The 22,380-nt window shown below is 37.1% G+C and overlaps 1 protein-coding gene across 2 annotated transcripts in view; it reads left to right on the top strand.

The window, feature by feature from the left end:
* The window catches only part of BPNT2 (3'(2'), 5'-bisphosphate nucleotidase 2), a 34,930-nt gene extending 12,831 nt beyond the window's left edge, over positions 1–22,099 (top strand). Inside the window, exons 3-5 of one of the 2 annotated variants that reach the window (XM_002758924.7) lie at positions 1,666–1,761; positions 13,943–14,104; positions 16,053–22,099. In XM_002758924.7, the coding sequence (XP_002758970.1) occupies positions 1,666–1,761; positions 13,943–14,104; positions 16,053–16,321 (527 nt within the window). In that variant the 3' untranslated portion in view covers positions 16,322–22,099. The remainder of the gene's footprint in view (positions 1–1,665; positions 1,762–13,942; positions 14,105–16,052) is intronic. The other variant, XM_008982676.5, reaches the window with a different exon arrangement.
* Positions 22,100–22,380: the final 281 nt, after the last annotated feature.

Raw genomic sequence — 22,380 nt, 5'->3', positions numbered from 1 at the left:
AATTGAAGATGTTTCTTTAGCCAGAATTCAGTATTTACTTGGGATATTGGGAATTTAAGTTTTAATGCATGTACATCTGACTTTTGAATTCAAAATAGTAAATTTCCAGATACTTAGAAAGCAAGTAAGTAACAAAACAGAATTACTGCCCCTCCAGTCCCCTCTCAGGCCTTGTCTCTTACCCAGAGGTAGCTAATTTCTGCCTTTTTCTCTCCATTTGGTTCATCTGTTAAAGTTAGTTGTTTGTTTATCTTGCTAGATGGTACGTTCCCTAAATGTGGGGATGTCTGCATTTTTGCCTTTGTATTTCACAGCTTTTGCATTGAACTTGAATCATAGCTATCAATATATAACTTTGGAGAACAGGGAGAAGACACTAGAGGTATATATCTAATAGTAACTGCAATTACAAAACAGAACTTTTCAGGAGTAGATAATAGAAATATGGAATATCGCGGAATTTGTTCATAAAATTTCTTCCTAAACTTAGTTTGGCCTGATCATATAATAGCATTTAGTGATCACATGCCTTGTGCAGGGACTGTTTTAAGTGTCTAATTTGATTTTTAAATTAAAAGTTACTTTATACCTAAAGATGAGTGCTTAGTTATTGTTTATATTATACAGATAAGGAAACTGAATTTAAGTAATTTACCCAAGGACGTTCAGCTAACAATGGTGGGCTAGGAGAATAACCCAGGTAATCTGCCTATTGAACCAGAACTCTTTTGTTTTGTGTGATTTTTATACTGTAAAAGGGTCTTGATTCTAAATGTAATTTTTTTTTAACTTTTAAGTTCAGGAGTATAAGTGCAGGCTTGTTACATGGGGTAAATGTGTGTCATGACACCCAAGTATTAAGCCTAGTATCCATTAGTTATTTTTCCTGATTCTCTCTCTCCTCCCACTCTCTATCCTCTGAAAGACCCCTGTGTGTGTTGTTCCCCTCTATGTGTCCATGTGTTCTCATCATTTAACTCCCACTTAGAGAACACATGAAACTTGGTTTTCTGTTCCTTCCTGTGTTAGTTTGCTAAGGATAATGGCCTCCAGCTCCATCCATGCCCCTGCAAAGGACCTGATCTTGTTCTTTTTTATGGCTGCAGAGTATTCCATGATATATACCTGTCACATTTTTTTTTAACCTGGTCTGTCATTGATGGGAATTTAAGATGATTTCGTGTCTTTGCTGTTGTGAATAGTGCTACGGTGAACATACACATGCATGTGTCTTTGTAATAGAATGATTTATATTCTTTCAGATATATGCCCAGTAATGGGAATGCTGGGTCGAATAGTATTTCTTTCTTTAGGCCTTTGAATTGCCACGCTGTCTTCCACAGTGGCTTAACTAATTTACACTCCCACTAACAGTGTATAAGCATTCCTTTTTCTCCACAACCTCACTCACATCTGTTATTTTTTGACTTTTTAATAATAGCCATTCTGACTGGTACGAGGTGGTATCTCATTGTGAACCAGAACTCTTAGCCACTCCTTTAAACTGGTTCTTGCCCTTGGACTCTGTTTGCTTAAAGGGATTGTTGTCTTGGAAAGACATTTCGTGTACATAAATTTTTTGATGAAATAAAGTATAATATTGTATCCTGACTTTATGCACATGACTTTGACATTTGTGTGTCTTGTTTTGTTTTTTTCTCATAGAGGATCTTCGAAAGTATGTCACTACTATGGTGTGTGTGGCTGTAAATGGTAAACCTGTGCTAGGAGTTATACATAAGCCATTTTCCGAATATACAGGTATGACATATGCTAGAGCTTTCAAGAGTTACTGTTATTGAACCATTTATCTATAGCATTTACCGTCCTGCACCCGAATTTGTGTCCACTCCTGCATTAGTTTCCTAGGCCTGCTGTAACAAAATAACACAAATTATGTGTCTTAAACGACAGAAATGTAGTGTCTGATAGTTCTGGAGCCTGGAAAACTAAAATCGTGGTGCTGGCAGAGCTGTGCTCTCCCTGAAACCTGTAAGGGACAATGTTTTTGTTTTTGTCTTAGCTTCTGGCAGTTTGCCAGTATTCTGTGGTGGTGGTTGGTTTGTAAGTGCTTATTCCAGTCTCTACCTCCATCATCATGTGGCATTCTCTCTGTGTGTCTGTGTCTCTCCTATTACAAGCGCACCAGTTATATTGGATTAAGCGCCCACCCTACCGTAGTGTGACCGTATCTTAACATAGTACATCAGTCATGACCCTGTTTCCAAATAAAATCAGTTTTCACGGTGCTGGGAGTGAGGATGTCAGCATATCTTTTTGGGGGGCATAGTTCAACCATGACAACCCAGAAAGTTAAGGTAAGCATTGAGATGAAATAATACTGGGTTAGAGTGGTCCTCAAGTCAATTAGCGTGTTTTTATAAGAAACAGAAAGGACACAGACACACGTGGGATAAGATGATGTGAAAGTGGAGGCAGAGATTAGAGTGTTGTCTTTAATAGGCTAAGAACTTCAGTCACAGGACCTAGCTAGTTTACATTGCTTGAAGGTAATGTACAACATTTTAAATGATTTTGTGCTTGAAGCAAAGTTTTGTTTGTGACCCATCATGAGATCCAGTGTGGAATTTTCCACTTGTGGCATCTTGTCGGTGTTGGTTTTGGAGCATTTCAAATTTTGGAATTTTGGATTAGAGATTCTCAACCTGTAGTTTTTTATGGCAGCTTTAGGATGCTGATACAGTGGGTATCCCATGCTGATGTCATTTACTCCGGTCATCCCCATTGTGTCTTAGGGGCAGATTGATAACTCATAAAAAGACTGTCTTTGAAGTGGGGAGAAACAGAAAGACAAAGTTAATATTTGATTACCCTAAAATTATGGATTAGCTTTGCTGAGTAACTGTGAATCCCACATTCCAGCTGCTCTGAGATTGGCTAAACAACTATTTGAGTGCCGGCTCTGTGTTTCAAAATCAGGTCCACTTTGTGCTATCTGACTTTCTTTCTTCTTTTCATAATTCAAATAATTTTTAAAGTTGATGGTTTGATAAGCCACAAAAGATTTATGCCATTGCCATGACAGAGTCCTGTAAGATTTTATCATTGCTTATGGCTTATGGATTACTTCCATGTATTTTTTTAAATCCTTACTGAATTAGTTAGGATACACACTAGGCTGTTAATTTAGACTGCCATAATGTACACCAAAATATATGAGGTTGAACACAAAGTAGTTTATTTCTCTCTTCTCTAACACATGGTATATAAGCAGTCCATGTCTGCCAGGGTAGTTCCCTGGTGCCAGGCATGCAGTTTTGTCTCTATTGCTGTTTTGCTGTTGCCTTCCTCTGTGTTACTGAGGATGGCTCACCACTTCAGCTGTATTTCACCAATGGAAAGGGTAAAAAGAGAGACATGGAAGACATTTCCCACTAAGGGTTTGACTTGGGAAGTCAAACATCCATCTCTTCACCTCACATGCCATTGATCATAACCTATCTAGAACCTAGTTGCAAAGGAGCCAAAAAAAAAAAATGTAGTCCTTATTTTCAATGGCTATCCAAACTAAAATTTAGGGATTCTGTCGTTGAGGGAAAACAGGGAAAGTGGATGTTGGTGTATAGCATACAACTGCTACACAGAGAGAGGGACACAAAGTCAGTACTCTCATTTACAAATAAGGAAATGAGACTGAAAAATTTAAGACATTCCTCAAGGTCATTCATATAAAAAATTAGTAGAATCAACCCTAGAAATTTTATTCAAATCAATATCACACCACTTTCAAAATAGTAACTCCATAATTTCTAACATTTATATAGTGTTTAACAATTTGCGGTTTACTTAATGTTACCTTATTTGAACCTTTCAGTAACTATGTGACAAGGAAAGACATTATCTTTTTTATAGTTGAAAACATGGACTTAGGAGCTCCCATCATGAAAACCATAAATTCAAAATGTGACTGTAAGAACTAACCACTTCTTATTAGTATCTCAAATTATTTTGTATTTTCACAGTTCATGAAGTGCATTGACATAAATTTTTTCAGTTTTTAATAACTCTGGAGGGAATTCTACCATAATGGAAATTATGGTGACTTTTTAACATTTTATAGAATAAAAGTAAAATTAAATTAAAGATTTAAATTTTACAGAGTAAATACAGAGCTAAGTCTTTGAATCCTTCTTATTCTTTTGATGCTGTCTCTTGCTATCTCACTATATCAGTTAGGATGGCGTTTAGGTATACACAATGTAAATCTGATTACAGTGGTTCCAAGGATTTCTTTTTCTCAACTAACAAGAAGGCCACAGTGTAGGTGTGCTTCAGTGACTCCATGATATGTGTAAGGACCTGACTCCTCTCTTTCTGCTTTTTTTTCTCACAAGGTAGCTTTTTGTTTGCACGTTCACAAAGGTGGGTCCTCTCATTTACCATGGTTCTCTGTTTTAGGCAGGAAGAAAGGAGAAAGATGAGAGGTAAAAAAGGTCTATCCCAGATAGTCTTTGTATTAGGAAAAAAGTAACTTGAAGTCCTATCCATTAAACCTCAGCCTCATTTCATTGGCCAAACGTCACATGGCCTCTTTACCTGCAAACAGCCTGCTATTGCAAAGAGAATTGGAAGCTCAGTAAAGGAAATGTAGAGGAATTGATATTAGATAGGCAAATAGGTTCATATTCTATGGGTGTTGTTTTCCACATTTGTACCTACCGAGGGAAGAATGGCATAATAAAATGCCCCTTTTTAGAAACCCTTGTTTAATAAGGATATATATTCGTCTCTCGTCTGTAGACTTACCCACCTTAAAGAAGCCAAATATCCCAAACTTAGGAAAAAGTAGTTTCTAAAAATGTCTTTTTTCAGTTAGTAATATAATAAATACCCCATTCTTCTGTAATGTGGCTAACTTGCCTAATACACGGGAACACAAAGGTGCTTGCCAGTCAGCAAACTCTGAAATAATCAATAAGTTCAGAATTATGTTGATTCCATAATGAATGAATGGAATGAATCCATTCCCACACTGAATGTCTGTTTGCCTTGTGCCCTCCTCCTGAAATGTTATTTTCAGATCCAGACTGTATGTTGATGTTGGCGGAATACCAATTTTTAAGTATTGGTATGTTTACGAGAATTTAGCTACACTTGACCATTGTGGGAACTAGATGTTATTGTTGTTGGCAGTAGTTGGAACAAAGCTTATAAAAAATTTTATCGGGCTTGATTTGAGTTAATTCCTTGAGTTTGAAATTCTTAGAAGCAAGAGATACTTCAATAGTGTTTTAATGAAGTAATATATAAATGTCTAAGTAAAATATAGTACAGTAGACCCATGAACAGTGCAAACAATCAGTGTTGGGACACTGATTGTTGAAAATCTGTGTATAACTTTTGACTTCTCAAAAATTTAACAAATAGCCTCCTTTTGACCAGAAATCTTATCAATAACTTAGTTGAGTTACACATATTTTGTATATGTATTATGTACTGTATTCTTACAATAAAGTAAGCTAGAGGAAAGAAAATGTTACTGAGAAAAATCATAAGAACAGATACATGATTGAATAAGAGGAAGTGGTTTATCATAAACGTCTTCATCCTTTTTGTTTTCACATTGAGTAGGCAGAGGGGGCGGAGGAGAACGAGAAGGGATTACTCTTGTTGTCTCAGGTGGGGGAGGTGGAAGGAGAGGCAGGGTGACTTGGTGTAACTTTATGGAAATATGTTGTAATGTCTGTTTGACTTTTTTGCTTTTCATTTCTCTAAAAATGTTACTATACAGTACCAATCCTTCCTTATTTGATTTGGTTTCAGTGACTGTATCGTAAAACAGTCCATGTCATAAAATAAAAGCAGTCTTGAATAATGGGAACCTTTCTTCCAGATTGTCTAATATTAATTTGTTTTCTGGCGCTGCTGCTTCTGTGTCTTCTTTCTCATCGTCTAGCCCTGGTTTGAAGCACTCATCTCCATCAAGTCGTCTTTCTGTTAATTCCTCTGGTATGGTGTATAGTTACTCTTGAATGTCTTCAAGATCCCTATCTTGAAACCCTTTAGTCCCTACGTTTTAAAAATATTGTCTACAATCTTTCATGATTTTCTTAATTGCCTCCGTAGTAAATCTTGTGGAGACATGCACAATATTTGGGCAGTTTTTTTCCAGCAGGAATCCACTAATTTGGGCTTGATGCATTTCATGACTTTTTCTATAACAATGGCGTCTTCAGTGGTGTAATCCTTCCAGATTTTGAATGATCTTCTCAGTCAGGTTCTGTACTATTAGTACTGACAGTCTTCCATAGAGCAGTTTGTATAATGAGCCTTAAGGTCCTGATGACCTCATGCCCTAGAGGCTGAATTAGAGGCATGGTATTTGGGGCCAAGTAGACCACTTGGTGTCTTTAGTGTTGAACTTATGGGGTGCTGGATGGCCAGGGCATTGTTCCCTGCTTGTACTTACTGACAAGGTACTTTCTGACTTCAGGGTCAAAGCATCCATGGACTCAGTCCAGAAAAAGGATCTTGTTGTCCAGGCCTTCTTGTTGTAGTCAGAAGACTAGCAAGAAGCTGGTGTTTGTCTTTTCCTTTCAAGACTCAGGGGTTAGCAGGTTTTGTAGATAAGGGCTGTCCTAACCATAAACCTGACTACATTATACAAAACAGTAGAGTTAGCCTATCCCTTCCTATCTTAAATCCTGATGCTCATTTCTCTTCCTTACTAGTAAGTATTTTTTGTGGCATATATATATATATATTTTTTTTTTTCTCCAGGATAGGACACTTTTGCCTGCATTGAAAACCTGTTCAAGCAGACAGAACACAGTAATTTTCTTAATGGCATCTGGGAACTAGTCTGCTGCTGCTCCCCCTGCTATCTTGGCATTTTTTAAAGCCAGACCTCTTTCTGAAATTATCAAACCATCCTTTGCTGGTATTAAATAATCCAGCTTTAGATTCTTCACCTTCTTTTTTTTTTTAAAGTTGTCATATGACTTCAGTTTTTCTTGAATCATACTACAGTCTTTAGGCATATAGCAATTTTGTACCCACATAATAGCTGCCTTTTCGATATGAGATAAAATATTTCATAAAAATGTTAAGATTTTTGCACCTGTTGGTGTAGCTTCAGCAATGGCTTCATGAATTTCTTTTTTCCCATAATTTTTATGCTGTATTCATTTATCTTGACACAGCAGACAGTCACAGCTGTGGATCTCAATCTGTGGCATGTATCAAGCAATTCAGCTTATTCTTGTGGTGTCATGACTTTTCTCTACTTGGGAGCACTTCTGGCATCACTACTGGCTCTTCAAATGGGTCTCATGGTGTTATTCAAAGTTTGCATTAAACTGAACTCAGCTCTGGAGAGTATGCAAAAAACCACAAGAGATCACTTTTTACCGTGATAAGCACTTCATGGGAGAGACAAACTGCTCACATAGAGATGATGACGTCACACAGGGTTTTAAGTGGGTACTCCTGACACTTGGGCTCACACAATAGCATTGGGAGGTAGTATAAAATTATTTAAGTAGTACGTTATGTACTATAGTTAATTTTGTGCAGTTTATGGTTTTACATTGGTTTACATTTCTCTTAACTGTAAATGGTACTATGTATGTATGATCTGTAAGTGCTTATATGCTTAAGTTTTGATAAGTTTTAACTTTTTATAATTTGTGTATAGTTTATGGTAGTAGATGATAAAACAAGCTAATACCAACATCCGTTTTATGTATTCATGCCATACCTAGATTTTTCTTAATTTAAAAAAAAAAATATTTCTAGGCTACATAGTTTGTCTGTGAATTTTTTTCAAATTGTCACGAATCTCCAAAAAGCTTACCAAAATATTTATTGAAAAATATCTGGGTATAAGTGGAGCTACACTGTTCAAACCCATGTTGTTCAAGGGTCAAGTGTATATTCACTCAATGGAAATTTGTAGCTATTAATAAAGTATAACGTCTGAAGTCGGTGTAGGAAAGTACCAACCACTTTTTATTTCCTACTGGGCTTTTTTTTTAAGCATATCTTGCAGGTAAAATAAAACATATTCTGTAGCTGCTCTTCTACCTTGACACTGTTACCTCATCATCATCCATAATTTATGTTCACTTAAACACCTACTGTATTTTTAAGTTAGCAATTCTTCCATTATTCTGGTAGTATGTACTGAGATGCTGTAATATTTTTATTCTCTTATACAATACTGACCTCTAGAGATAAAACAGTGTAAATTCACTTCTTTACTGTTTTTGGAATATTTATAAAAAGAATTTAGAGGATTTTTTTCTCTTCATTTTTTTATTATGAATAATTTCCAACACAATTATAATGAATACTTATATACCCCTTCATCCAGATTTAATAGTTGATAACAGTTTTACATATTTGCTTTCCTATTTTTTGGCCTATGTACCTTAAAGAAAATTACAAGGATCATAACATTTTACCCTTATGCTTCAGTATGCATCTCTAAAAAGTAAGGACATTTTCTACACAAAAACCATATAATAAAATTAACAATTATTTCCTAATGTCATGGAATATTTACATTTCCCCAGTTGCTCCTAAGGTGGATTTTAAAGCTAATTACTTCAAACCAAGATCCAGTCAACCAACAAGCTTTATTTTGGTTGATAGGTTTTTAAGGTTTCATAATCTAGAACAACCCCTAGGCCCCTTATCCTTCCCATGACATTGACTTTGAGAAGGTTAAGTCATTTCTCCTTTAGAATATTCCACCTTTTGGACTTGTCTGATTGTTTCCAGAGGGTGCCATTTAACTTGTTTATTTTTATATCCTCTTATAAAGTGCAGATTAGATATCAATCCTTGATTGGATTGAGGTGAAGCATTTTTTGTCGTGAATACACTGTAGGTATGTTTCATGTACTTACTACTGCATCGTATTACATAATACTTGTCTTGCCATTTAATGATGCTCAGATGATTAAAGTGGTCATGACCTGATCTCTTAATTATAAAGTTTTTATTTTTTTGCTACTAGCAGGTAATCTGGAGAGAGATTTTGACATCATTTCAGATCAGTTTTTATTTTTTATTTTATTAATTAATTAATTAATTAATTAATTTTTTTTGAGACGGAGTTTCGCTCTTGTTACCCAGACTGGAGTGCAATGGCGCGATATCGGCTCACCGCAACCTCCACCCCCTGGGTTCAGGCAATTCTCCTGCCTCAGCCTCCCGAGTAGCTGGGATTACAGGCACGCGCCACCGTGCCCAGCTAATTTTTTGTAATTTTTAGTAGAGACGGGGTTTCACCATGTTGACCAGGATGGTCCCGATCTGTTGACCTCGTGATCCACCCGCCTCGGCCTCCCAAAGTGCTGGGATTACAGGCTTGAGCCACCGCGCCCGGCCTAGATCAGTTTTTATTAAACCTATCGCATAATAGTTTTCAGATCTATTGAAGATATTATAAAATTAGATTTTCTAATTCTGTTGTTTCTATATATATTACCATAAATTCTTCTATAGAGAACTTTCTCTATTAACTGGAATTAAATTGTTTATCCTGAAATGTTTCTTCTAGAAAAGCAGGATAAATGTGTAATTCTTTTTGTTTTTATTTATCAATTTTCAGAATAAGGAGTTAGCTATATAGAACACTACCAACAGGAGCATGTTTTTCTAGGGAGGAACAGGTTTTCTTTCTCTGTAAAATATTCTTATGATCTAATGAATTTTATATGTTCAGTGTGGTTCAAACAGCTACTGTTATTTTTTATTTTTTATTTATTTTTTTATATTTTTCTAACAGTATTTTTTTTATTGCATTTTAGGTTTTGGGGTACATGTGCAGAACATGCAAGACAGTTGCATAGGTACACACATGGCAGTGTGTTTTGCTGCCTTTCTCCCCTTCACCCACATTTGGCATTTCTCCCCAGGCTATCCCTCCCCAGCTCCCCTTCCACGCTATCCCTTCCCTATTCCCCCCAATAGACCCCAGTGTTTAGTACTCCCTTCCCTGTGTCCATGTGTTCTCATTTTTCATCACCCGCCTATGAGTGAGAATACGCGGTATTTCTTTTTCTGTTCTGTGTCAGTTTGCTGAGAATGATGTTCTCCAGATTCATCCATGTCCCTACAAACGACACGAACTCATCATTTTTGATTGCTGCATAATATTCCATGATTTATATGTGCCACATTTTCCCAATCCAGTCTGTCATCGATGGACATTTGGCTTGATTCCAGGTCTTTGCTATTGTAAACAGTGCTGCAATGAACATTCGTGTGCATGTGTCCTGATAGTAGAACAATTTATAGTCCTTTGGATATATACCCAGTAATGGGATTGCTGGGTCAAATGGAATTTCTATTTCTAAGGCCATGAGGAATCGCCACGCTGTCTTCCACAATGGTTGAACTAATTTACGCTCCCACCAACATTGTAACAGTGTTCCTATTTCTCCACATCCTCTCCAGCATCTGTTGTCTCCAGATTTTTTAATGATCACCATTCTAACTGGCGTGAGATGGTATCTCAATGTGGTTTTGATTTGCATCTCTCTGATGACCAGTGATGATGAGCATTTTTTCATATGTTTGTTGGCCTCATGTGTGTCTTCTTTTGCAAAGTGTCTGTTCATATCCTTTGCCCATTTTTGTTATTTTTAAGTTAAATTTGTTCTCTTTGTTGCTCACTTTCACTGATGCCTTTATATATCCTTTTTTCTTTACATACTCGTGTAGTCCTTTTCTTCAGACATTGTCTCATTGTCTCTTGGTTCACTACTATAAGCAACAATGAAATTAGCATATTTTAACCTTGACCATCATCCCATTTTAGTCAGTTTTATTCTTTTGCTGTACTTTTCCACGCTCCTATTCAGCTTGTCAGAGTTAAATGGTGTTCTTTAACTTTTATCAGCCAACTGTGAGATAACCACTTACACATACCTCATTCTTCTACCTTATTCCTTCCCATCTTCGGTTTCCTTAGAAATCCACCGTTAAATTTGTTCAGTGGTGACCAACAATGCATTTGCCAAGAGTTCCTCAGTCACCCCTTGGTTGGATAAAGTTTGCCTTCTAATAGATTACCTTAGAAGTGGTAACTCATGGTATGATCTTCCCTGAGTACATGCTACCAACTTTGTCTATAGTCTTGATGACTTGAAAGACTACTTCGCTGGTTACAGTCTTTGTTTCACCCTGTATTCGTTTCGTTGGGCTGTTGTAACAAGTTACCACAAACTGAAAAGAACAGAAAATTATTATTTTAAAATTCTGGAGGTCAGAAATCTGGTATCAGGAAGTCAGCAGGGCCATGCTTTCTCTGCAGGGTTAGAGGAAGTTTTCTTGGGCAGCCTCTGGCGGCTGTAGACATCGTTGCCGTTCCATAGTCAGCAGATGCATCACTCCAGTCTCTGCCTCTGTCTTCACATGACCATCTCCTTTCTGTCTCCTCTGCTTATAAGGACACCAGTCATTAGATTTAGGGCCCACCTTACTCCACTATGACCCCAGCTGAACTAATTACATTTGCAAATATCCTGTTTCCAAATGAGTTCACAATCTGAAGGTTCCAAGTGGACATGAAGTTTGGTAGGACACTATTCAAGCCACTAAACTGTATCTTTAATGATATAACTATGATATCTTTTAGAATTGGCATTCTGGGCAGATTTTCCAGCTACTCAGTGTGTCTCTTAGTATAGATACTTAGGTCCTCTCCTAATTTTTAAAAGTTTTTTAGAGACAAGATCTCACTCTTGCCGATGCTGGCATGCAGTGGCATGATCATAGCTCACTGCAGCCTCGAACTCCTGGGCTCAAGTGATCCTCCCACCTTGGCCTCCTAGAGTTCTGGGATTACAGGCACAAGCCACTGAGCCCAGACTATCCTCTTTTGTTTTTTAGGAACATTTTCTTGAATTGTAATTTTAAAGATTAGCTCTGTCTTAATAGTTTTTCTTTTTCAGGGACTTCTTATATATGTATGTTAACTCTTCTTTAGTTTTTTTAATCTATCACTTACTTGTAGTCCCTTTTATCTGCTTGCTTGTTTCATTTTCCTTTTTGCTTTTCTCATTGCTGGCTATGCTTTTGAACAAGTCTGTTGCCCTTTGTGTGCCCTGTGATTTAGTGTTAAGTCTGCAGTGATTGTCTTTTCTTTTTTTTTTTTCAGTTTCTTTTTTGTGTTAGGGGAGCTCCCATTTCACAGCTGTTATTGTTTGCCCATCTTTTCTGAGTTGTTGATCTTTTGTTTCATGGCATTTATTCAATATATTGTTGCTTTTTAGTTTTAGTCATGTTAGAGTACTGGTTTATAGGTTTTCTCTGCATCGTGGAAATTCATGTAGTCTGAAATGTTTTCATCTGTGTTTTCTTTTGTTTTGTTTTTTTTTTCAGTGGACATTGCAGTTTTACTTTCTTACCCATTCATATTTGGGTCAGCTATTGTGGGATTAAGGGAACGGTGGTAGCAGAATCAGTTCGGGAGCCTTTAGTGTAAGAAAGGCTTTATCTTCATTATTAGTATGTTTTTTTGTTTTCAGAGTTCTCCTTTCTTGTTTGATCTGACCTTGTTTCAATAAAGCCCCTATCTTACTCTCTTCTCTTCAGCCCTAGTTGCTGTCTTCCAAATCCCAAAAGATGCCTTACATCATCATCCCCTCCCTCACTGCCACCAGGATGTTCTCAAGGCTAAACTTTTGGTCCCATGTCTTCTGCAAGCTGCTGCTTGATGCTTTGTTGCCAGGTTTTAGGCCTATTTTCAGTACTTCCCATTTTAGATGGGACCTCTTCCTTCTGGGGAGAAATCCTGGCTGATAGTATCTGAGTCTTGCGGCCACGGGGAGTTCTTTGACCTCTTGGCACCTCTGTGAAGCTCCTACTATAATCCCTACACTAGGGTTAGCTTCAGCACTTATCCTGCTAATCTTCAGTGTTTACTCCTTTACTTTCTCATACATTTTTGTTGATAGCTCTCTTCTGTCTCTTACTTACTCTGTAGGTATAGAGCATGGGTTTTTTTATTTGTTCTTCTTATTGCTGCATCTAGTTTTCAGAAGGAGGTATGAGACGAGTCCAGGAGACTGCCATTATTCTTGGGGAACTCAGAAACCCAGACTCAGCTAATGTTTTTGATTTTTTTTTCTGCAGCCAGAAATAAGCTGGTGATGCAGCTGGTTTCATTACTAGCCATGGTGGACTGTATCTTGCCCTGTAGTGAGTGACTGCTAAAACAACAGTCTAATTGGGATAATTCTGAGTAAGTTTGTTCTCTTGTATAGCTTTAAAGTCAGTGAAGAAAACTTCCAAACCAAGAAAATCATCTGAAGCCATCTCTAGCATCCCCTTCCCTTTAAAATTTCTATTCTATTTTGAAATCTAAGGCTGCTTCTTTAATACTCTGATAAGGCTGATATGTAAACCCAACACACCTCTTTTAACTATTTTCTGTTTATAAAGTCACTTAGGAGTTTGAGCTAATATGCAGATAATTGAAACCATGAGTATATCAGAAATTGAGGCAGTAAATGAGAAAATGAATTTTAAAATTGGAATTAGGGAAGTTAGTTGTGCTTATGTTGCTCCCAGGAACCAGACTTTGAACTGGAGATTAGCTTCAAGATGTTTATTAGGGAGTGCTCTTGGGATCACATTTGTGAAAGGGAGGGAAGAAAGTGGGATAAATGCAGGGGAAGTGGAGTCGCAGTGTCATCCCAGTGAAGCATGGGAATCCTTAAGCTAGATATTTAATGGTCATTTTCGTTGGCTGTGCAAGATTACATGACCTTTTTCAGTTTCGTCTTAATACATGTCTTTTAATGTAAAAATACATATATATATATTACTTTGTACTCTGAAAACATACAAATAATTTTTTAGAAGAGAGTATTTTGTCAGTCATATGGTACTTTGGGTTCTGAAGAATATAACCTTGAGCTTTAAAGCTTCAGTGGCATTTATGGATATTATATTTGCTTTTCAGCTTGGGCAATGGTAGATGGTGGTTCAAATGTGAAAGCCCGCTCTTCCTACAATGAGAAGACCCCAAGGATCGTTGTGTCTCGTTCCCATTCAGGGATGGTCAAACAGGTCGCTCTTCAGACTTTTGGAAACCAGACTACAATTATCCCTGCTGGTGGTGCTGGTATGTTCTTCCTGTGTGATCCCTGGAGCGTGTTCCTGGCGTTGTCAAGGCTATGTCAGGAGACTAATTTGCTTGTCCATGCTTGGGAAGAAAGTGAAGAGGAATGGTGTACTTTCAAGGCAGGCTTGGACTCCTGTTTGGTAACCTCAAGGGTGGAATTTTAGTCACTGTTCCCTTCTTACTAGAAAGAAGCAGTCTCGTAACAGTGATCTCTCTTCTTGAATATACAAAAGCATATTCCCATTAGATCTACCACTAGTTGCTTTTTATGCAGGCTGATTTCAAAATGATTATCTTATTTAACTGTGGGAATATCAGGGAGAGGAAGAAAGATCAAGCACTTAAGATGCTTCATGTGAGAGAAAGATGCCAGGAGTCGTCATAAGTATTATTAGAAAGGCTAATCCCTGGGTCACTTTAACACCCCTGAACTCTTTAACCTGCGTGCCTGGGATGAGCAAGAGAGGCTGGTACCCATCCAGCTTACTGTGTATTCTGTACTATTATATTACCCAATTAAAGATCAGCGGTCAGCTTCCTTTTTCTGAAAAGAAACAGATAATAAATATTTCAAGCCTCATGAGCCATATACAGTCTCTCTTGCATACTATTCTTTGATTTTTGTTAGTGAATTTATAAACATTTTTTTTTTTGAGACGGAGTTTCGCTCTTGTTACCCAGACTGGAGTGCAACCAGTCTTGGCTCACCGCAACCTCCGCCTCCTGGGTTCAGGCGATTCTCCTGCCTCAGCCTCCTGAGTAGCTGGGATTACAGACACACACCACCATGCCCAGCTAATTTTTTTTTTTGTATTTTTAATAGAGATGGGGTTTCAGCATGTTAACAGGATGGTCTCGATCTCTTGACCTCGTGATCTACCCGCCTCAGCCTCCCAAAGTGCTGGGATTACAGGCTTGAGCTTTTTAATAGATTTCCTCTTAAGAGCCCTATAAGAACAGGCCATGACCTGGATTTGGCTTGCGGGGCTGTTTGTCACATCCTGTTATGACTTCGGTCTAACACGTCAGAAATGTTTTAATTTGGGTTAATAGCAAATTATGGTCAGAAAACAAATGTGTTGGAAAACCTTCTCAGCACACATAAAGGGAGAAGTAATACTTCTTAACTGTTGTTTTTTTTTTTTTTGGAGACAGGATCTCATTCTGTCTCCCAGGCTGGAGTGCAGTGGTGTGATCTCTGCTCACTGCTACCTCTTCCTCCCACGCTGAAGCTAAAGTCATGCCTCAGCCTCCTGAGTAGCTGGGACTACAGTACAGGCATGCACCACTATGCCGGCTAATTTTGTGTATCTTTAGTAGAGATGGGGTTTTACCACGTTGCCCATGCTGAGCTCAAATTCCTGAGCTCAGGCAATCTGCCTTGGCCTCCCAAAGTGCTGGGATTACAGGTGTAAGCCGCTGTACCTGACCAAGATTTTTTAACTTTTAAGCCTAATAGTTTTAATTTTCTGTTCTAAAAATCTGCCTTCTTTAATATGGCTTCACTGTTTTCTTAGAGGCTCTCTGTTAGGTTGGTTAGGAAAAGTAATGTCCAGAATACCCAGTAGGAATGAGATGACCAGAATCTAGAACCAGTTTCTTCTGCATTTGTTACTGTGTTTTTAAAATTCTGTCTCACTGCAAAAAGGCCTTAGAGTGGTAGTGTTACTGTTAGTTCTCTTCTTTCACATCAGGCCTACGTAAATGTTTAAGTAAAGCTCATTTTTGAAATGAAATATATGCCTATAAGTCATTTTTGTTCTGAGTTTAATGTTTATACTGTTACTTTAAAATTTCTTTAATTTGAAATAATTTTAAACTTAAGTAGTTGCAGAGACTGCAGCAAGCTTCCGTACACCCTGTCCTTTTATTTTAACAGTTTAGTCCAATAAGTATGCTTTCTTAACATTTTTTGAACGATAACCTAAGTTCTTTGTGTATCTTTTAGGTTATAAAGTTTTAGCACTTTTGGATGTGCCTGATAAGAGTCAAGAAAAAGCTGATTTGTATATCCATGTGACATACATCAAAAAGTGGGATATATGTGCTGGTAATGCCATCTTAAAAGCCCTTGGGGGGCATATGACTACCCTGAGTGGTGAAGAAATCAGTTACACCGGTTCAGACGGCATTGAAGGGGGACTCCTTGCTAGCATCAGAATGAACCACCAGGCCCTGGTCAGAAAACTCCCAGATCTAGAAAAGATGGGACATTAATAAGCATAACTGATTACAGGGTGCAGTTCTTCACAGCTGAGATGGTTAGCCGGAAATGCTGGAAGCTTCAAAGGACTGATGGAGACTCTGCATGGTTAAGGCCATCCTGAACTTTTTAAAGTATTTATGAAGCATCAGAGATTTTCCCTGTAATAGGATGCAAGATCAGGGAAAATGCGTTGCTTTGTGTCTCAAGTATTGTCTTTATTTTTGAGACTATTTTCATACAGTTGTCATACACAAGGCGCATATATATATATTTGTGAATTAAAATCTGTAGTTGAGTCTGCATTGTTATGAGTCACCATTTTCACACAACCTGAATCTTCACTGTTAGTACTTTCATATAGAATTCGGTTGAAGGAAAGATTGATTTTTGTGTAGATGTTTAATGTAGCTTTACAATTATATCTCATTGATAATAGTCATTTGGGGATTTTTACCTCTAATTTGGATGGAAAGCACAAGAAGCCACATACTCATTAATATGCAACAAATGTTGTATTTATGTTTACTAAATATTTCTATGGATTAAAATAGAAAAAGTTTAATTTTTTTTTTGAAATTTTAATAACAGGTTCACCAGCTGATAGAACATAGAGACACCTGATGGTTTGCGTTGTAATAATTTCTGTGTGTGTGTGCGTGTTGTTTTGTTTTTATAAAGAAAAGTGTGTTTGTACCAGGAGTTCAACATTTCTTCCATCTTGCTGTTGATTTTCATTTTCCCAATGGAAGATGCATGGTTACATTCTTTTCCTTCTGACCAACATTTAGTCTTAACTTTGTAAGGTTTGGTTTAAGGTTTCAGGGTTAGCACTGCGATTCTGGTACATTTTCTCATTAAGGATAAAATATGCTGTAAGGCACCATGAGAATAAAAACGGTTCTGTTACAGTTGAAAGTTACTTGACATTATGTGAATTGAACTAGCTTTCATTGTTTTCAGACACTTTGTTTCAGCATTTTTAAAAAAATTTGCCAGGTTTGTATATAGAAGATTATCTCATTATCAAGAATGAATATGGTTGCTTTTGCCGTGGTTGCTTTTACTATTAATAAATGTATCTAGCCTAACCAAACTCTGAAAGTGTAGTAACTTTTGAGATTCTCTTAATTTCCCTTCAGATTAAAATAATGAAGGTTGAAGGTACTTTTTGATGAAATTTTTTCTAGTCAGTCTGGTTAGAAAAAAAAGTTGTGACATATTCATTGTGTCACCAAACTAGAAACTTGATTTGTGAATTATCTTGCATTGGGATGTCTGCTTTCTCTCAGTGTGATATCTGGAAACTTCATATAAACTGTCCATGCCATTATTTCGTATGACTCCAGTGCCCTTGAATCCCGTAACACACTGATAAGGAGAGGGATTTCACATGGTTTCTTTTTTAAATTTTTTAACCATAAAGCAGCTTTCCCTTTATTTTCCTATCTTGGAAGTAAAATTGACCAAAGAATGTACCTTCTAGCCTGGTGGAATGTGCATACTTTAGGTTTGTACGTTACATTGTCCAAAGCCCTTTACTTTCTTATTAGTAAACTGAGTCTAACATGATACAAATGTTTTCACCCAATCTCTTACAACTGGTCAAATTCGATAAGGTGGCGGGCCTCATAAGTAGTTCTTTTTAGTGAAAATTCATTTAAAGTTTTGGCAGTTGGAACACTTGATATTTAAGTAGGACTTGAGAATTTTGAAGAGTATCAGAGACCTCATCTTTTCTGCTTTGCAGTAAGATGAAGAAACTTTCCTTTTCAGGAGAGATGGCAAAGGTGCATGCTGTTGCCAGAGTCCTGTGCTGTACGCATGTGTTGTTATAGTATGTCAAAGTTAGGGAAATGGGACTGGCAAATAAAAAATGGAATTTAATTTCAATGTTATGAGGGTACTCTGTGATTTAGTGGGAAGCAAACTAGTTCATATTAGCAGGAATGATTTTATTGTTTTTTGAGATGGTGTTTCCCTCTTTTTGGTTAAGCTGGAGTGCAATGGCATGATTTCAGCTCACCTCAACCTCTGCCTCCCTCCCGAGTAGCTGGGATTATAGGCATGCACCACCAGGCCCAGCTAATTTTTTTGTATTTTTAGTAGAGACGGGGTTTCTCCATGTTGGTCAGGCTGGTCTCGAATGCCTGACCTCAGGTGATCTGCCCACCTCAGCCTCCCAAAGTGATGGTTTTACTTTTAATTTTTTTAATCTGCATGTAAGTAATACCTTTGTGAAGGTTATGTGTTGTGTGCAAAACTTACGATATTGGCTGAGAGTTAAATACATTATTTTATAGTATGTTGAGTATAGTCTAGTTATGATTTTTAAGTACTTTTATTAAAAGTTCATTTTTAACATTATTTGTTTCTAAAAGCCAATATACATTGCGGAATTAGGAACAGTATGTTTATTTCTACAAGATGTTATTGTGCCAGAGCATACTAATAAAACACCTTCATGAAAGATTATGTAATATCTCCCAGAATTACATTAAAATTATTTCTAAAAAGTAGCAAAGTAATTAACGCATTTTACTTTTAATACCCACACCTCATCAACTCCTGGTCTCATCTTTACTGTTGCGCTTATTTTGAAGGAGTTTTTCCTTAAAACATGCACCACGGTAGGAGAAGCAGTGACATCAGTGATCTCGGTACCTATCAGCTGTCCTGCTCCTCTTCATCTCCACCTGTGACCATTTCCCTTGCCCATTTATGTTCTCCTTTATCTCTGCTTCTCTTTCTTAGCCATGATACTCCCCCGACAACTCTCACTCCCAATTTCTTTTAGATATACATTTTTCTGGATATTGGCTGCTCAAATCTGAAGCTCTGGTAAAGTTCCTAGTGCGAGAGAGAAGTCCTGGTGGACGCCTAGTTAACTATTACATTGCAAAGACTCCTCAGAAAGTAAAGGAAAATTACCTTCAAAACCACAAACCTTTATGTTGTCAAGTCTAATATTAGTGTTTTGTATTTCTTCCCACCCATTGCTCAAGAATGTAAATGCAGAAAAAACTACAAGAGAGTCGGGTAGTCAGCATGCTTGAGGAAACTTGCTTTTACTGTTCACTTTCTTGTATCCCCATCTCAGTTGAATTTACAGTGGTCCTACAAGATGGTCATGTTTGTTTTGGAATGTGCTATACCAATTTTAGTGTTTTTTTCTTGATTTTAAATCAGTATTCAGTAGATTGTTTATACTATATAATGAAGTAACAAAAACATTTTGGTTTGTATGTTTTAAGTAACAGTTGTGCAAATTCTTCCTGTTAGGTGCTCCCTTTAAGTATTTTGTGAACTGTCAGAAGGAGACGGGTGGTGGCTAGGAAGAGGGTCAGAAAGAAGCTAGAGGAGCTCAGGGGAAGGGTAACAGGGAGGGTGCAAAGCAAACATTTACCCTGATCACTCCAGGGTCAGGAACTCTGCCCTTGTCTCATATTGAATTCAAAAAATGGATTTCACTTCAGCTTTGAAGGTGACAGCCATCTCTGATAGCTGAGCATAAGTAAAGAAGGGTGGAGTGCCAATGCAAAACGGAAACCAGCTTTCCTCTCTTAGTTCGCACTTTGAAGATGGACTTCTGGAGACAATCGGACGGGTTAAAACAGGAACCGTTGGAATTACTCTAGCTGTAGCTACCTATTGCTATGTGTTGATTGGTCCTAGAAAGAAATAATTTTTCATCTTAGATCTTGATTGAATTTAAGATGTATTTATATGCCTACAAAAAGTCTGTCTTGTAACTGTTGTATAAAATAAACCTAATCTGTGGTTTCATTTTTAATCTAAAAAAAGTTGTGCCTTATCAATAGGGCATTGTATGTTAATAAGGGAAAACAATCTTTTTAGTAGATGGGGAAAATAGGAACTTTTTGCCATTAAAACTTAAGTTCTTCTGATGTTTTTAATATAGTTGGGGGAAATTCATTAAAATTAAATTGAAATAAAATTATTTTTGCATAACCTAGCATTTACAACTGAAGTATGTTTTTTATAAGAACTGGCATCTTGATGTATATAGGTCTGAAATATATTTCACCTTTTGATTTTTAATATTAGACCAGGATAGATCACATTTTTACAAATCTTAGTTTTAAATAAATTATTTCAGTGTGCTGTTATATCTGTTCTCTTAGTCCTCTACAGTCATTTTGGTTTAAAAAGTGGCTATTGATGATACAGCATATCAATAATTTATTAATGTTAAAAAATACTGTGTACATTACAAACCAGAACAGTTCCAAAGGGGAGAGGATTCTAATTGATTGGCAGTTCTGAGAGGGCAAGAAGAATCGAACTTTGTACTTCAAAAGGAGGTTTTGGTTTTACGATGTACTGCTTGTGTAAACTGTTTACTTTTATTTCATCAAAGCCTGGCAGGTATATGCATTCCAATTTACCATTGGCAAAAGTTTATTTTGATTTTTAAGGTTGGATGTTGAATTAATTTTGTGGGAGAATGAGATTTGTAAGTAGTTTTCCTTTTAGCTAAGATAACATAAGCCAAACTTTCAGAAGTTAAGGATGATGAATAATATTAAAACAACTTGTTATATATTGTGTTTGTAAGGGTTTCCTTAAGGATCATAATTAACAATGTGTGTAAATTGCATCTGGTTAGTGATATGTTCCCTTACAATTCATTTTGAGGTGTATGTTATACCCATAGTAAATTTTTATTCAGGAATGACGTGCTTGTTCTATATTTTTTTAAAATAGGAAATAAGGCACAGTGAGTTAGCATTACATGAATTAACCAGATTAACCATATTTCACCCCCTCATCACTGAAATTTTCTCCTGTAGCCAACTTTCTTATTCTTGTGTTAGGAAGGCACATTTATGAAGTAATTTCCACGTGCCCTATTGTCCACCACCAGCGGTAGTCAAAGCTAGCTGTTTCAGTTTCACAGAAGAGACGGCACTCTGCCATGATGACAGGGCACTGCTAGGGCGGCTTTTCTGGTTTTCTCCTTTTCGGCAGTGTGGACTTCAGCAACTAGATGTGTTTGCACAAGGGCTTGAGTTTACGCTAAAACTAGGAAATGGAGTTTTCAGTCTTTTATGCTAAAACTAGGAAATGGAGTTTTCAGTCTATGTTCCTGCCTCTTTATACTTTTATTTTTTGTCCTCTTGCCTTATACGGGGCTAACAATGAGATAATTAAAATAAAAATACCTTTGAATATTCTTTTCCCTTTCATATATTTAAAGCTATGGAGGAACTAGACCATTAGCTGTTGCCGTGACATTCTTACACAGCAGTTTACTTAGCATGTTATGACCTTTCTCACCCACACTACCAAATTTAAATGGGTCCCGACTTCACACTCTGCAAGGAAGTAAACTCTCCTGCCTCCATGGGTTTTAGAGCAGTTTTGACCGCCAAGCAGCATCTCTGTATGTGCTCTCATTAATTCTACACTTCCTGAGAGGGATTGCAGCTTGGTGATTTTTGTATTTCCTCCTCAGCCCCAGCACCTAGCCCAGTTTTGCACAAATTAAGTACTTAATGTGTGTTGAACTAAATTGAATAAAGGATTATTAGTATTAGCATGTTTCATGCCTTGGTTGTATAAACTGGTTGTTTTGTTACCTTTGCAAATATTTATGGTTCTCACCCCCGACATACTAAGTTTTGCCTTTCCTTCAGATACTATCCCAGGCAAATTGCTTTAGATAATGTGATTGCTTCCAATGACATAATTATCCCAAACTCTCGGCCCTTGGATATACTTTGCCAAACGAAATTTGAAATCTCTGAATAAATTGGTTGTGTCTAAAAGAGATGGTGTGCTGCATCTCCTTCCCCCCCCCCAACCGTTTTTTATTATGGTAAAACACAGATTAAAATATCATTTTTACCGTTTTTAAGTGTACAATTCAGTGGCATTTGGTGCATTTACACTGTTGTGCAACCATCTGAAACCGTTCCTATATTCTATTCATCATTTCTAAACAAACTATACTCATTAAATAGTAACTCTTCATTCTCGAGCATCCCTGCCAGCCATTGCTAATCCCTGCCCCCACCCCTGAGCCAACCCCTAACAACTCTTCAGCTTT

This window comes from Callithrix jacchus, chromosome 16 (assembly GCF_049354715.1).
Source record: "Callithrix jacchus isolate 240 chromosome 16, calJac240_pri, whole genome shotgun sequence".
Lineage (NCBI taxonomy): Eukaryota > Metazoa > Chordata > Mammalia > Primates > Cebidae > Callithrix > Callithrix jacchus.
The sequence above is the reverse complement of the archived record's forward strand: the minus strand, read 5'-3'. Positions and strand labels throughout refer to the sequence as shown.